Below are 17,188 nucleotides of genomic sequence, written 5' to 3'. Positions count from 1 at the left end.
TTTACCAATTATAACTAATTAATTATATATCAACACTCGGATGCTCACAGGTATAGTGTCATCTATGTAAACACCAAATTAAAGCCTCCATGTCAGCCCAAGGCATTTACTGTTATCCAGGTAAGTCAAAGCTGCATTAATTTTACGCTTGATTGGCGTGTACCCACGCGCAATCAAAACTTCGAGAGATAGAGAGTAAAAACCAATGAAATGTGTGTAACGGGACCCAGGTCTTGGTTCGAGAGATAGAGAACTTCGAGGGATCGGAAGTTCGAGAGATCAGAAGTAAATTTGCTTAGTTATATAGAGGAAAAAACGGGACCGGAGGTTCACTTCGAGAGATTGAGAACTTCGAGAGATCAGAGTTCGAGCCATCGAGAGTCACCTGTATATGCATATGTAATTAATTAGTGCTGCTGTTGGCCTACCTGTTTGATATCATCTGGAGTGGCTCCATCTGCCGAGAGGAATCCAGATATCCTGACAAACAGATCCTGAAGAGCAATGCGAGCAAACTCGGTCTCGTTTTTCACTTTGAGAGCTTCGTTGTAAGCCATCTGGGCTTCGTCTCTCCCCATCTCTGCTCCTCTCTGGGAGTTCTGCAGCTGTAAAACAACACATATTCCATCTAAACCTTTTATCTTAAGGTGTAGACTATTAAATTTGGCAGTTTAACAGCAACAAAATGTGTCATATCTTAATACTTTTTGTGCATCCTTGTCCTGCTAATTCATACCTCACATAAAATAAGTTATGAATTTTAATGTATTCTTTACATCTTGTGCTTCATTTTCAAAACATGGTACACTATACCTTTATGACTACATTTTTAAGTCATAAGAGGCATTAAGATTTGAGTACATCAATACAAGTGCAGTGCATGTTAAAGTACCTTTTTTCCAGCACTAACCTTCTGTAGGAGATCTGTGGCATTCCTCTCTTTAATGGTCAGCAGCTCCTCGGCTTTACGAGCGAGGTCCAGAGCATTCTCCGCTTTCTTCACTGCTCCATTCTCACAGCTCTGTTCTCCACCACAAACTCCACATCCACCTCCTCCACACACAGGGTGGCATGGCTCTCCACGCTTGTCACATACCTAAAACCACAGTTTTACAACAGCATGAGTTTCTTCAAAGTAGATTTAAAAATGATTTTATGAAAACCTGTTAAGTCCTTCACAATTCTGAAATTCATACTCTGATGTCTTTCTCCATCAGTAACAGTGAATAAAATTAGCCTCTTTACATAAAATTAAATAAATTATATATACTATGCTTAAGATATGCATTTAATCCACAAATGCAAAATTGATAATTTGATTTTTTACCATTTCATTGATGTCAGCTATTTTATTTCCCAGGCCTGAGATCTGATTGTTGATTTCATTGAGATTTTCCTCGTTATCCTTCACTTTTCTTTCAAACTCGGCATGCTGATTATTAATCATGTTCTCAACTTCCAGTCGGATTTTCTCTGACTGGTCCAGAATTCCGTCTGTAGCATTCACTTTCCTTTGAGCAGCCAGGGACACTTCCTGTGCCTTCTTCGTTAAGTTGTAGGCACCTAAAACATCAAACATAAAATATTACAGGTTAAAGTAATCACCTCAGCGAGTTGCTTTTCTCTTCCTTAAATTTATGAACATGTAAATAAACTAAACCCCTCAATGTGGTCAATAAATTCAAGCTCAGTATTTCAAAACATTTCAGGTATATTAAGGCTTGATGTTAAGTTTACAAAATCTTCTTCCACTTTTTTTTTTATTTATTTAATTTTTTTTTTTGCAGGAGTCTCCCTATTGTTGTATATAACTTTATTTCCCTGAGGGTCATAATTCGAACAAACTTGAATCTTCAAAACTTAGAGATGCTTGCATATTAATTTGCCTATTTCACAGAAGTAAAAAAAAAAAATTCCTATTTAATCCCAAATAAAATTTGACACCCTGTCATGGTTCCACCCTAACTTTAGGGGCCTTGAATTTACTTCATTCAGAATAGTTCATTTTCAGCCTTAGGCTTGGAGGAGCTAATGATCATACACTGTACTATATCAGAAAAATAATTATATCAGAGCAATCAAATTACTTTCATAAGGCGCATCACCAAACTGATACAATGGACTGTATATACACATGCCTACTTCAGCAGAACTACAGAGTACAAATAGTTTAAGTTTAATTCAAGTTCACAGCAGGTGCTGATTTATGAATGGAAATGCATGATGCAATATGGGAAAAGTGCTTTCTTCAGACCCTACCTTCTACATCCTGGGCCTGTACATTGGTGGCATTCTTCTTGAGATTATCTATTTTCACTTTCAGTTTATCCACTCCCAGCTGTAGTGCCCTGATATCATTGTTACTCTGTCTGATACTGTCAGATCTCGTGTTTATCTCAACCTCTGTTCGCTCAAGGTCAGTATAGCTGATATTCAATGAATCCCTGCAAAAAGAAAAAATATACAGTAAATTCCATGGAAAACTTGACATTAAGCATATAATAAACTTTCATGGAGATGTATGTTTTCATAAATATATGCAACAATAGATTAAATTTACACAATATTTAGTACATGTATTAAACAAAAAAAACTTTTTTCATTGACTGGTTGAGAGAAATATATGGCTGGTTCTATAATTAAGAAATCTTTGAAAATGACTGTAAGATCCAAGCCAACTGGACTTTAGCTGTTGGTAACATTATTACCTAACTGTGATTCTTTTACATGTATGATTAAGATAAAGTGAGGTTTTGTCAGAAGAGGAAGTATTCAAAATGGTAAAATCCAGCTTTAATGTTTCCTGGACTTTGAAGATCACTGCTTATTTGACATGTTCAAGAGATTTATGTGAAGATCTGAACCTGAGCTGCTTGAGATTCATTTCGATGTCCTTGATGTCACTGGATGACACATTAGCATTACGGATGATGTCCCTGATTTCTTGAATATTGTTCTCCATCTCCTTAAACTCTTTCTCAAAGGCTTTCTCTACTCCAGTGGCTTTGATTTTCAGGGCTTCATTGACCAAATACTGGGTCTGGTCTTAAGAAGGAAAATAAATCACATTAATTACAAAAATTTAATACACTAGATTACATTAATATGCCAGATTACAGTAATATAATAAACTAGATTACATTAATACACTAGATTACAATAATTTAATACACTAGTTTGAAGAAGTCCCTTTAGATCCTGATGTAGCTATGCATTATAAAACATGCATCTTTCAGAAAAAAAGAAGAAATTCTGCCATCTCTTAAATCATGACATGCAAGAATTATGTGAATTTAGAACAATAGGCAAATAAACTCCAACCTTCAACAGAGCTGCCGTTCTTGACAAATGAATATCTATATTCATGAATATACAGATGGATTAATGAAACCCCACTGTGGTTCCCAAATATAAGTCTATGATTTCAACACTTCTTGTGAATATCAATAAATTTTTGTATAAAACTGTGGCCCAGTCCTTACCAGGGGGTGGGGTGGGGGCATGATTAGAACAAATTTGCATCTTTATGACTGGAGAATGCTTAACTATTCCACCAATTGTGGCCCTGCCATTCTTGAAAACTAAGATCTTTCCTACATAATGCTATATATGACCTTGATCCCTTTATGTGCCCAAACAAAGCACAGGATTCACAATTTATACAAAACTAAATCTTCATTTCATGATCTTCACACACAAATACAGTATCATTAATTACAAAAATGCTGTTCTTTACAAGAAGCTATTTTGTTTTAGTAAATGTCCCTTATAAAGCTTTGATCCACTATGAATTCCCCAGCCTAACTCCTGATGCCATTATTCTAAAAAAAAATTGAATGTACAATACATAAGGATGTCTGCACATCAATATGACTTGTTGTGGCTCTGCTTCTTCAGAAAAAAAATTTTAAAGACAATTCTTATATAAACAGTAAATGTTCTTTTTTCCATGGGGTCATAATTTTGTGGAATCACAATTTCTGTTCAATCCACGGGTAGAAAATCATATGGATCTTTAGATTGCCTCCATATGCCTTAAATGTACTTTAAGTAAGCTGGGACAAATTTCCATGGAAAATTTGAGATTATAAATTAATACCACATGTAAAAAGGTACTTCTACAGAAAAATTACCCCAAAACACTTTGAGCTAAGTTCGGTTAAAATTGGCCTTATGCCTCTGAAGAGAAGTTAAAAATTTGTAAGGTTTATGGATGATCAACGATGAACAACAGATGAAAAAAAAACATAGAGTAAAGGAGTACCTCTGAGATCTCTGATGACTCTGTCCCAGTTGTCAAAGCACTCCCCACAGGGTTTACAGTTAGGGAGTTCTCCAGTGGTTCCTCTGTCACAGCGGTCACACTTGTAGCCACTGATCCCAGTCAAACAGACACACTGACCCGTACGACGGTCACACTGCATGTCAGCAGAACCCTGACCATTACAATCACAGGCTGCAATAACAAGGAAACTTTCTTTTACAATACCTTCACTATAACATTTATTTTCACATCACAGTTTCACTGTTTAGTGTAACATTTTCAGTTCACAGTACCCGTGTCCTTTTGGTCCAACTATCATGAACTTGATACAAATTTTTCTCTGATTAATTCATCAGCTTCTACTTTTTTTTCTATATGTGTATGAATACCTGTACACTGGACTTTAGGGTCACCCCAGAAGAGATCCTCACACTGACTGCAGTCTCTACCTCCCCTTCCCGTTTGACAGGAACAATGGCCATCAAACTGGAAAAACAAAACGGTTTTTTATTAACCATTTAATCTTTGGCTTTCATTTATTCTAGAATCTTCAGTAGGAGCAACTTCCAAGAAGACCTTGATCAATCTTTTATCATTAAGCACTTAACAAGAAAATTTTACAGCTCTAATACATAGCAAAACTGCCATTTCTTGAGAAACTCTTTTACTTCCAATCACTTACCTGGTTACAGGTGATTCCTAATGAGCCCTCAGGGTCACACCCACAGGCTGAGCACCCCTCCCCACTAGTAATGTTCCAGTACCCAGGCAGACAGGCATCACACCTCAGTCCAGTCACATTGGGCAGACATGGACACTGACCTGTCTCTCTGTTACAGGGTCCAGCAGATCCATCTGTGCCATACTGGTCACACACACACTCTGTTAAAATCAGCGAAAAATTAAATCAACACCACTTTAGATTAAATTAGCTTTACAGCTTAGTTTTCAACTCATTTACTTCTAAAATCAAACAAATCATTTCTGAAATAGACAATACAGATCAACAACTAAAGACAGGTGACAGAATTTCTTGCTTACCCACACAGCTCTGAGTGGTGGCATCCCCGTAGTATCCCGGCTTACACTTCTCACAGTTAAAACCCTCGGTGTTAAACAGACACTTCAGACACTCCCCTGACGAGGTGTCACAACTGCCGTCCACATTCGGGTCTATATTGTTATTGCATACACATGGCTCACATGTACTGTTGGCTATCAGAGGATTTCCAAAGTAGTTCTCACTGCATGTGTCACAGTTAGGACCTATAATATGATTGATTTACAACATAGTAAGTTAACTTACTAAAATATATTTGTACATTTCATATTTTCAAAAACTTCAATTACACAAAATTTAAAGCTTATATTTCATGTTTGTATTTTATTTAAGAAATGTTACCTTGGTATCCTGGTAGACAGTTACAGACAATGATCCCTCGTCTGGGGTCCTCCTCACAGGAATCGGCATGCTGAGTCTGACTGGTGGGACCCCCAGGGCACATACAGGGGCGACATGGCTTCCTGATATAACTTCTGGGATCACCATAATACCCAGCATCACATCTATGGAAAGAAATTATAATACAAGAATCTATGATAAAAACAAGAATAGGTATTGTGATCTATATCGAATTTTTGAATTTCAAGGAATCAAATAGTAATGCAGATGAAATACATACATGTATATAGACAACAAGAGCCAAAAAATACACCTAAGTTTATTTTTTTTCCCAGTTTAAATCCCTACCGTTCACAATGTTCTCCAGCCGTGAAGTTCTGACATCCGATACATTTTCCTGTCAGATCATCACATATTTCCGCGTTTCCGTTACAGTCACATTGTCTACACTGAGGAAATCCCCAGTAGCCTGGCTCACACTGACTACAGTCTCGAGATCCCACATTGTAAATACAAAGACACTGTCCTGTCTGGGCATCACACAGATTGTCACGGGATCCGTACTCATGGCAATTACAGGCTGTTGATCAAAATTAATTATTGAACAATGTACAAATGTAAAGGTAACTAGAAATATGTCCATAGGACATGAATGCCCCGCCAAGGGTATATTAGTAATGCAACATTTTAACACAAATTGAGAAAAGTGAGGTCAAGGTCAAAGGAAAGGTCAAGGTCAAAAAATGTTGCTGCAGTTGAATAGCTTACATCAGTATGTATCAGCATATGACGCTTGATTCAGAAACTAATTTAAGAAAAGTGAGGTCAAGATCAAAGGAAAGGTCAAGATCAAAAAATGTTGATGTAGTTGAAAAGGTTACATCAGTATGTATTAGCATATGAAGTTTGATGAAAATATTATGAATGGTTTCTTTAAAACTGAGCTAAACACTAATTTAAGAAAAGTGAGGTCAAGGTCAAAGGAAAGGTCAAGGTCAAAAAATATTGATGCAGTTGAATAACTCTCATCAGTATGTATCAGCATATGAAGTTTGACACTAATTTAAGAAAAGTGAGGTCAAGGTCAAAGGAAAGGTCAAGGTCAAAAAATGTTGATGCAGTTGAATAGCTCTCATCAGTATGTATCAGCATATGAAGTTTGATAACACTATCTTGAATGGTATCTTTAAAACTGAGCTAAACACTAATTTAAGAAAAGTGAGGTCAAGGTCAAAGGAAAGGTCAAGGTAAAAAATATTGATGCAGTTGAATAGCTCTCATCAGTATGTATCAGCATATGAAGTTTGTTAAAAATATCTTGAATGGTTTCATTAAAACAGAGCTAAACATTAATTTAAGAAAAGTGAGGTCAAGGTCAAAATAAAGGTCAAGGTCAAAAAAATGTTGATGCAATTGAATAGCTTACATCAGTATGTATCAACATATGAAGTTTGATTACACTATCTTGAATGGTATCTTTAAAACTGAGCTAAACACTAATTTAAGAAAAGTGAGGTCAAGGTCAAAGGAAAGGTCAAGGTCAAAAAATGTTGATGCAGTTGCATAGCCCTCATCAATATCTATCAGCATATGAAGTTTGATAAAAATATCTTGGATAGTTTCTTTGAAACTGAGCTTTGAACAGAGCTAAACGCAAAGTGTGACGGAAGGACAGACGGAAGGACAGAAGGACGGAAGGACGGAAGACAGACATGACAAACACTATATGCCCCGGCCATATTCATGGCGGGGCATAAAAAAAGTGTAAAACATTTTCATTATTGTATTGTTGTGTGTACTGAGTTACATGATACTGATGTATAGCAGGTTCCCAACTCTAAAATTCTACTTACAAGAACACCCAGCAGGTCCAAAGTTGTAGGTTCCTGGAGCGCAGCGGTCACACTTCCTGCCGACAACATTTGGTTTACAGAGACACTGTCCACCAGCTGGCTCACACTCGGAATTCAATGATCCAGTGGGATCACACTCGCAGGCTGACATAAAGAAATCATCATTGTTTTCACAACTTATAAAACCATTTTCTTTTTATTTCTACTTAGCCTTCATACTTAAAACTTAAACTTTGGACTAAAATAAATGCAAAATTTTTTAATTTAATGATTTTTTTAATTTCAGGATTAACTCACGCAGAGCACGATGCAGCATGCTTGTGGAAATGCTGAATGTCAGCTTTTTACAGAAGTCGGAGTAATTAGGTCGGTATGGCGACAGCTGCTTCTCACGACACTGGTAACGGATAAACTGGTTCTTCATGAAATTCAAATACCCAAACACTTGGAAAATAGGAATGCTGTCTGTGGCTGGAACCAGCACAATCTGTGGAAAACAAGGCATGTTTTGGTGATAAACATTGACACAAGGGTAATGCATAATGTTTTTATATTTTACTGTTTGATTCCCTTTGAAGAATTCATTTTCCTGAAAGAAGTTGCTACTAGGTGCTACTGCAACAAATTTTTACAAGCTTCAGAACTCAGAAGAAACACAAGCTTACTGAGTCAATAAGGGCTGTAGCCTCTGGAGTAGATAATCCAGACTTGTAACGACGGAAGTCCAGACGGATGGTGTAGTTTGTATTTGGCTCCAGACAGGCTGATGGGACAACCTCTATATAACGTGCTCCTAAAAAAGAAATTTAAATGAATTTGTGCAATTCCACTTTACAAACATTTAAACTTTTCTCAAATGTTTATTACTGACATTGTGCCCATATTTAGAAAGTACTTGTACTTTTATTTCTACACCAATGGTAATAGAACAAAAATAGACTTATAAGATTTGAATGCTCCTCTTAGAAAAGTCAACCTTGAGTGATTTTAGCATCAACTTCATGATGTATAAACTCTAGTAGATTATAATATAATTTCCCTTTTGCAAAAGTATTGAACTATGTATTTATCAGGGTACTGTTTACAATGGATGTTGTTTTATATGAAGAAAGATAACAAACCAAATCCACTCCCCTATTTACATGTTAAACATTGAGAACATCATTTATATTAATAAACCGACATAAAAAAGAGCAACTTTGATTAAATAGATGTCACAAATATATCATTAAAAAAAAATATATTGTAGTTCCATTGTGTGTGATATACAGTCAAACCTCGTTATCTCGAACTCAATGGGACCGAGAAAAAACTTCGAGATATCCCAGGGTTTGAGATATCCAGGGTAAAATACATAAAGAATAAGGGGTTGTGACTTCCAAATCACTTTGACATATCCATGGTATTCGAGATACTGAAGTTCGACTGTAAGGCATTTGTTGCTTAGAACTCAAACTCAATTCTTTATAACAAACCTGGGTTAAGTGTGGTGCTTTTTTCGTCATCTCTAGGAACGTGATTGGCACAGGGTCCATTCTCCTCTGGGATTTTGTCACGACGGATGGTTACCAATACTTCATCCCACACATCTGGCATCTGTGTCAAGGACAGTAACAAAAACTATGTCAAAAGCATGACACTCTCATGTGGTATCAGAGAAAATTGTTAGCTTTCATTGGAAAACTAATGAGAGCAATTTACATATACTTACCTGAACTTCTGAGTGCAAATGACAATATAAAAAACTAATTAATTAATACATATTCTTACAGTACAGAATTTATATCTCTATAAGAAGGAGAATTATTTATCCTTCATTCACTACACACATATCAGTGCTCAGATTGGAGTTACCTACCCTTAGATCATAGCGGATGACTATGTCATAATTAGTTGGGAACTCTATGTTGCTGACATTAAACTCCAGACTGTCCCCCTCCCTCACCAACATGTACCCCGGACCTGTCCAGGGCTGGTAGCCATCCAGGTATGGCTCTTGGATGTACTGACGCACTTGCTGTTGAAAAGAAATAAAAAAAATAATTAGAAAGTTCAAATTATGAAAATTAATCAAATACAATATTCTGTTTAGAATTTTTTTTTTCCAATTACATGTTTAACAATAAATCTTGGGTACTTTTTTTTGTTATTTCACACTTAAAAATGCATCTTTGAGAAACAAATTGGAAATTTTTTTTAAGCATAATTGGCATAATAAAACAGATATTCTGATGTTTCTTAATGCAAAATCTGTCTTTTTCCACTTACTCCAAATCCTTTAGCTAACTCAGCTTCATATCGGAGATAATCCAACATAGCGTAGTAATATCCAGGGCGGGGCTGGTCACACTGCTGACCAATGATGTTAGGTTTACAGGTACAGACTCCAGTCACCTGATCACATTCTTCACTGATAGACCCGCCCACATCACAGTCACAGGGGGTACAGCCAGTGTCAATATCACTCAATCCATAAAATCCAAGCTGAAAAAATTTACAGCAGAGTTATCAATAAGTATTCATAAATAAAATCAAAATCAAGAATTCTTGAATCCTACATAAAGGAAAATTGCAATATAAGATTTTAATTTTGGCTATAAAATATTCTACTTACATGGCAGGTATCACATCTATCTCCTGTAACATAACGTTTACACAAACACATTCCACTGTCCTTGTCACAGGAGGAGTTAGTTACAGTACCAATCATACTGCAGTCACATGCTGTAGAAACAAAGAAAATATCAAATTCAGAAATGTTAGTTTCTCAAAATGAAATTCTGACATAACTTTTAGATCACTTCCTATCTATTCCTACCCTGACATCCCTGTGGATTGGCCTCATTAAGATTATAGAAGCCGTCTTTACAGGTATCACAGCGCTTGCCCTCCACATGCTCCCTACAATGACACCTCCCCGCCACCAGTCCATTAGCCTCGTCAGAGTGATCATCACACCGCCCCCCAAACATAGATCCCGAGGGGTCACAGTCACAGGCTGAAGACATAGGTATACAATTAGCTACTTGAAAAATTTGGTCTCGAATAATATTGTAAAAGATGGAAACAAGGCTTCATAAACACATTTACTTTCAGTTTTGTTACAGATCTGAAAGGTTATCAAGCTGTTTTATATTTTTCTTTACACAAATTTTGTTCTACAATTGTATTACATTTCTACAGATGTCTTAGCTGTTTAATGTACATAAAACTGATCAGTGTTAACCATGCCAGTACAATATTTTTTTATATGTTATAAAGTAATAAGTCTAAAACACACATAAAAATATGGTACTGACATGGTTAACACTTATCAGTCATTTGTGTATTTGAGTTATTATAGTTGGTATATTCAGATGTTTCTTTGAACTGGTACTTTTCATAAATTTACAGATGCCTATCAGTTGTAGAATTGCATTTATATGCTTTTAAGATGGTTAAGGTGTGTAACACATTGTTCAGATGATTGAGGAGTGTTACATTTACATTTACAGATGGTTGAGGTACACTTACACTGACAGATGGTTGAGGAGTATTACACTTACAGATGGTTGAGGAGCATTACACTTACAGATGGTTGAGGAGTATTACATTTACAGAAGGTTGAGGAGTATTACATTTACAGAAGGTTGAAGAGTATTTCATTTACAGAAGGTTGAGGAGTATTACATTTACAGATGGTTGAGGAGTAATATATTTACAATTGATTGAAGTATGTTACATTTACAGATGGTTAAGGAGTGTTACATTTACAGATGGTTGAGGTGTGTTGCATTATTTTTCACAGATGGTTGAGGCATGTTACACTTACGTTTACAGATGGTAGAGCTGCGGATGTCTTGGAAGGGGTCCTGGTAGAACATGTCCCTACATTGCTGACAGTTCCTGCCCATGGTGTTATGTTGACAGTCCAGACACACCCCTCCACTGATCCCTCCATTGTACTCATACACAGCGGGGTCAAACTTACACTTGTCTGAGTGTCCATTACAATTACATTCTGAAATCAGATATACTGCAATATATTTTAACTGCAATAATATCATCCATCTCTCCTATTCTAAAATCAAGCCAAACCATATCTTTTTAGATCACAAAAAATGATTTATCTGAAATATGTTACAATCAAGGTTTCTTTTAATGAAAGATATTTTTATTAGTAGATTAGCAGAATTTTTGTATCAAACAAACAATACATAATATACAGTGAGTATTTTGAATATGAATTGAACATTCGTGAATATTATCATTTTATAAAATCCTATCATGCATACTTTTACAAGCATTAGGAAAGTTTCTTCTGGCAGGTCTCCACGGGAGATCATTATAAAAGTCTTGACACTGTTCACAGTTACGTCCCTTTGTGTTGTGTGTACAGACACACTGGCCATGAACCTGAAAAACAAACAAGAGGCCCATGGGCCACATCGCTCACCTGAGCACATTGGCTAGGCAAAAGCACAAATCAGTTCAGTATTGAAAAGATTACCTGGGGGTGGGGGGCTTGAATTTTAAATTACCTGATGATGCTTCCATGTCAATATAACAAATGGCTTTATTGTACTTGAGAATTCAAAGATTTTAAAAAAATTTTCCCATATATTCCTTTGTAAAAATTTGATCCTCCATTGTGGCTCCTCCCTATCCCAGGGGTCATCATTTGAACTTGAATCTACACTACCTGAGGATGCTTCCATATCAATATGACTAAACATAGCTTTCCAGTTCTTGAGAAGAAATATTTTTTTCTATATGTTCTTATGTAAAACTTTCGATCCCCCAATGGGCCCCATCCAACCCCTGGGGGTCATCATTTGAACAAAATTGAATCTACACTACCTGAGGATGCTTCCATATCAAAATGACTAATTATTGTTTGCAGTTCTTCAGAAGAAGATATTTTCCTATATATTTCTATTTAAGACTTTGATCCTTCATTGTGGCCCCATCCTACCCACAGGGGTCATGATTTAAACAAAATAGAATCTACACTACCTGAGGATGCTTCCATATAAATATGATCAATCAGGGCTTTGCTGTTCCTGAGAAGAAGATTTTTAAAGATTTTTCCTATACATTTCTATGTAAAACTTTGATCCTCCATTGTGGCCCCGCCCTACCCCCGGGGGTCATGATTTGAATAAATTTGAATCTACACTACCTGAGGATGCTTCCATATAAATATGAACAATCTGGGCTTTGCTGTTTTTGAGAAGAAGATTTTTCCTATATATTTCTATGTACAACTTTGATAGTCCATTGCGGCCCTGCCCTACCCCCGGTGGTCATGATTTGAACAAACTTGAATCTACACTACCTGAGGATGCTTCCATATAAATATGACTCAACATGGCTTTGCTGTTCTTGAGAAGAAGATTTTTAAAGATTTTTCCTATATATATATTTCTATATAAAACTTTGATCCTCCATTGTGGCCCCGCCCTACCCCCGGGGGTCATGATTTGAACAAACTTGAATCTACACTACCTGAGGATGCTTCCATATAAATATGACTCATCATAGCTTTGCTGTTTTTGAGAAGAAGATTTTTAAAGATTTTTCCTATATATTTCTATGTAAAACTTTGATCCTCCATTGTGGCCACGCCCTACCCCCAGGGGTCATGGTTTGAACAAACTTGAATCTACACTACCTGAGGATGCTTCCATATAAATATGATTCATCATGGCTTTGCTGTTCTTGAGAAGAAGATTTTTAAAGATTTTTCCTATATATTTCTATGTAAAACTTTGATTCTCCATTGTGGCCCCACCCTACCCCCTGGGGTCATGTTTTTAACAAATTTGAATCTACACTACCTGAAGATGCTTCCATATAAATATGACTCGTCATGACTTTGCTGTTCTTGAGAAGAAGATTTTTAAAGATTTTTCCTATATATTTCTATGTAAAACTTTGATCCTCCATTGTGGCCCCGCCCTACCCCCTGGGGTCATGATTTTAACAAATTTGAATCTACACTACCTGAAGATGCTTCCATATAAATATGACTCATCATGACCTTGCTGTTCTTGAGAAGAAGATTTTTAAAGATTTTTCCTATATATTTCTATGTAAAACTTTGATCCTCGATTGTGGCCCCGCCCTACCCCCGGGGGTCATGATTTTAACAAACTTGAATGTACACTACCTGAGGATGCTTCCACATGACTTTCATCTTTCCTGGCCCTATGGTTCTTGAGAAGAAGATTTTTAAATGTTGCCATTATTTTTTCACTAATTCCTTATTATCTCCCCTTGAAAGAGGGCGTGGCCCTTCATTTGAACAAACTTGAATCCCCTTTACCCAAGGATACTTTGTGGCAAGTTTGGTTGAAATTGGCCCAGTGGTTCTTGAGAAGAAGTCGAAAATGTGAAAAGTTTACAGACAGACAGACAGACAGACGGACAGACAGACAGATGGACGCCGGACAAAATGTGATCAGAAAAGCTCACTTGAGCTTTCAGCTCAGGTGAGCTAAAAAGGATATCGTGTTGTCAGTATGAACATTTATTTTTCAAACTTAAGTATGAACCAGAAGTCTCTGACGAGACTGTAGTTCTACTGGTTGTATTTATAAAGGAAGATAAAAGTAGCACTTTGACTTGAAACTTTGCAACAGCAATAAACAGAATAATGATCCTTGGTTTAGTCTCTTTTGTAGCAAGATTTATTATTATATCAGACTAAAACTGTAGGAGGAGTAGCCTTTTAAAACAATTTTACAGAAATTTTGATTTAAGTAACCATGGCAACATCATTCAACAAAATCAAAAAACAATAACACCAATTATGTATCTCTGTAGTCTACTTGTATGCCACATTATACTGAAATCAGACAAAAAGTGTAGGAGGAGTAGCGTTTTGAAAGTATTTCAGGAAAATTTCTACTTTTAGTAACCATGGCAACACCGTTCATTGAAATCCAAAACTGGTATAAAGAATTATGTATCTTAGTGTAGTCTAATTGTGTGCTAAGTTATACTAAAATTAGACCAAAACTGTAGGAGGAGTAGCATTTTGAAGGTATTTCAAGGAAATTTCTATTTTTAGTAACCATGGCAACACTGTCCATCGAAATCCAAAACTGGTACAGAGAATAATGTATCTTAGTGTAGTTTACTTGTGAGCTAAGTAATACTAAAATCAGACCAAAACTGTAGGGGTAGCATTTTGAAGGTATTTCAAGGAAATTTCTATTTTTAGTAACCATGGCAACAATGTTCATTGAAATCAGAAAATCAATATAAAGAATTATGTATCTTAGTGTAGTCTACAAGTTTGCCAAGTTATACTGAAATCAGACCAAAACTGTAAGAGGAGTAGCATTTTGAAAGTATTTCACAGAAATTTCTATTTTTAGTAACCAAGGCAACACCGTTCATTGAAATAAAAAACCGATACACAGAATTACGCATCTTAGTATAGTCTAATTGTGTGCCAAGTTATATTGAAATCAGATAAAAACTGTAGGAGGAGTAGCATTTTGAAAGTATTTCACAGAAATGTCTATTTTTAGTAACCATGGCAACACCGTTCATCAAAATCAAAACCGATATATAGAATTATGTATCTTAGTATAGTCTACTTGCGCGCCAAGTTATACTGAAATCAGATCAAAACTGTAGGAGGAGTAGCATTTTGAATGTTTTTCACAGAAATTTCTATTTTTAGTAACCATGGCAACACCGTTCATCGAAATCAAAAACCGATATACTGAATTATGTATCTTAGTGTAGTCTACTTGTGTGCCAAGTTATATTGAAATCAGACCAAAACTGTAGGAGGAGTAGCATTTTGAATGTTTTTCACAGAAATTTCTATTTTTAGTAACCATGGCAACACCGTTCATTGAAATCAAAAACCGATACACAGAATTATGTATCTTAGTGTAGTCTACTTGTGTGCCAAGTTATACTGAAATCAGACCAAAACTGTATGAGGAGTAGCATTTTGAAAAATTGTTTACAGACGGACAGACAGACAGACAGACGGACGGACGACGGACACCTTACTATCGCATAAGCTCTTCTGGTCTCTGACCAGTAGAGCTAAAAACATGGATATGTATCTAAAATGTGAATTCTGCAGCTTAATATTTCTTTTTAATTTAAAAACTTGTCAAAGGTAGCATTCAAGTTTTTACTTTAATTTTTGCAAATTGTACAAAATATAAGGATTTGAATAATTTTCGACTTTATTTTTTGTGATTTGATTTTAATGCAAAACACATGTACCACAAAATTCAGTTAAAAGTACCCTTCACCCTATACCATTTATATTTCTCATGTTACTCTAGATTCTGTCATATTTTAGACTGCTTCTATAACTTACCATGTCTGGCCTGATGTTGTAGCCAGCTACCGGTTCACATCTGGAGGCATGGCCGTAACAGCTACAGCTTCCCCTGACCGTCATGTCGTACATAGAGTAGTAGTATTTGTCCTTAATTTCCTGTCTACTGTCCAGTAAGGTGTCACCTACAAAAGAAATGGTGCATCTCCAAACTTTGTAAAGTGTAATAATAATTTTGCAGATCTGGTTTTCAACATGTACTAAGTACCTTTCTACTAAACAAGTAAATGCTATTCAGACCACTTGTTCATTGTGCTGTAGTAAAGGTACACATTGTACAAATGTATTTACTTTTGTATGAGATAGTAATTCTCTTCTACAGCTTCAATATAGCAAAATTAAGGTAATGAAATATTAGATTTTTATGAATTTAAAACAGAAAGCATACACACATGTACACAACTGACAAAGATACATAAATATTATTGTTGAGCAATGGAAGAAATCAACCATTTTCTGCTATAAAGTATACAAAAAAGCAGACATGTAACACATGTTATGGATGTACTGTTATGGTGACATTACTCATATGACATACATGTCTGGCATAACAAATCATATAGGTTGACAAAAATGTATCCAGTAACATCTGTGGCAATGGAAACACAAGTCCTTACCAATCTATTTTTTGTGGTGTGTTTTGTTTTGTTTTGTTTTTTTTTTGTTTTTTTTTTTCCATAGTCATTAATTTCTAGAAACTTGCCTTTAGCCAAAGCACCTATTCAAACAAACCGCAAATTTCAATACCATTCAACAACCTAACGGTGACATAAAAACTTTTGATACGTGAAGTGTAAACTTTTGTTTCAGTGACCCAGACATTGTTTACCTTACTATATCTAATTGTCAGTGACATGTACAGATGTACAGGTCTATCTAAACTTTGATCTGCCAGTCAGATCTAATACATTAACATTCCACAAAGTCAACAATCCTCTCTATCAATTAACTGCCATTCAATTTTAAGTACTTTATCAACTTAACCAAGTTAACAAGGTACATATTTTCTTTAATGTTGTCATTTTATTTAAACAAAATATACTTTGGTTTTTTTCTGCAAAAGATTGGACCAAATCTTCCTACAATTAAATTTACCTTCTTCAATACATGTACTTGTGTATCAACTTCAAAAAAAAAAAAAAATTCAAAAGTTAAAGCCATCATCCTACATATAAATTCATTCAATTTCTTCACATGTCAACAACCCCTCTGATTCAATAAGTGAGAAATTTCAAGGTGTTCAAACTCCATACAAAAAGTTAATAACAAAAGTCTCTCTAGCCCACTTATCAGAATAAAGATGGATATATATA

General features: G+C 35.7%; 1 protein-coding gene across 2 annotated transcripts in view; it reads right to left on the bottom strand.

The window, feature by feature from the left end:
• LOC133195846 (laminin subunit beta-1-like) overlaps positions 1–17,188 on the bottom strand; it is a 75,479-nt gene that overhangs the window by 4,830 nt on the left and 53,461 nt on the right. Inside the window, exons 5-26 of one of the 2 annotated variants that reach the window (XM_061331803.1) lie at positions 15,855–16,000; positions 11,794–11,914; positions 11,331–11,519; positions 10,338–10,517; positions 10,134–10,243; positions 9,788–10,003; positions 9,378–9,536; positions 8,995–9,115; positions 8,185–8,312; positions 7,817–8,006; positions 7,520–7,663; positions 6,015–6,246; positions 5,667–5,830; positions 5,306–5,530; positions 4,947–5,146; positions 4,654–4,750; positions 4,265–4,456; positions 2,865–3,045; positions 2,260–2,444; positions 1,328–1,563; positions 911–1,096; positions 429–605 (exon numbers count right to left, since the gene is read on the bottom strand). In XM_061331803.1, coding sequence (XP_061187787.1) covers positions 429–605; positions 911–1,096; positions 1,328–1,563; positions 2,260–2,444; positions 2,865–3,045; positions 4,265–4,456; positions 4,654–4,750; positions 4,947–5,146; positions 5,306–5,530; positions 5,667–5,830; positions 6,015–6,246; positions 7,520–7,663; positions 7,817–8,006; positions 8,185–8,312; positions 8,995–9,115; positions 9,378–9,536; positions 9,788–10,003; positions 10,134–10,243; positions 10,338–10,517; positions 11,331–11,519; positions 11,794–11,914; positions 15,855–16,000 — 3,779 coding nt within the window. The remainder of the gene's footprint in view (positions 1–428; positions 606–910; positions 1,097–1,327; positions 1,564–2,259; positions 2,445–2,864; positions 3,046–4,264; positions 4,457–4,653; positions 4,751–4,946; positions 5,147–5,305; positions 5,531–5,666; positions 5,831–6,014; positions 6,247–7,519; positions 7,664–7,816; positions 8,007–8,184; positions 8,313–8,994; positions 9,116–9,377; positions 9,537–9,787; positions 10,004–10,133; positions 10,244–10,337; positions 10,518–11,330; positions 11,520–11,793; positions 11,915–15,854; positions 16,001–17,188) is intronic. The other variant, XM_061331804.1, reaches the window with a different exon arrangement.

The sequence above is a fragment of the Saccostrea echinata genome, unplaced genomic scaffold, assembly GCF_033153115.1.
Source record: "Saccostrea echinata isolate AGI-Se365-2 ecotype Australia unplaced genomic scaffold, CSIRO_AGI_Sech_v1 ptg000029l, whole genome shotgun sequence".
Taxonomy (NCBI): domain Eukaryota; kingdom Metazoa; phylum Mollusca; class Bivalvia; order Ostreida; family Ostreidae; genus Saccostrea; species Saccostrea echinata.
This window is presented reverse-complemented; position numbering and strand designations above follow the sequence as displayed.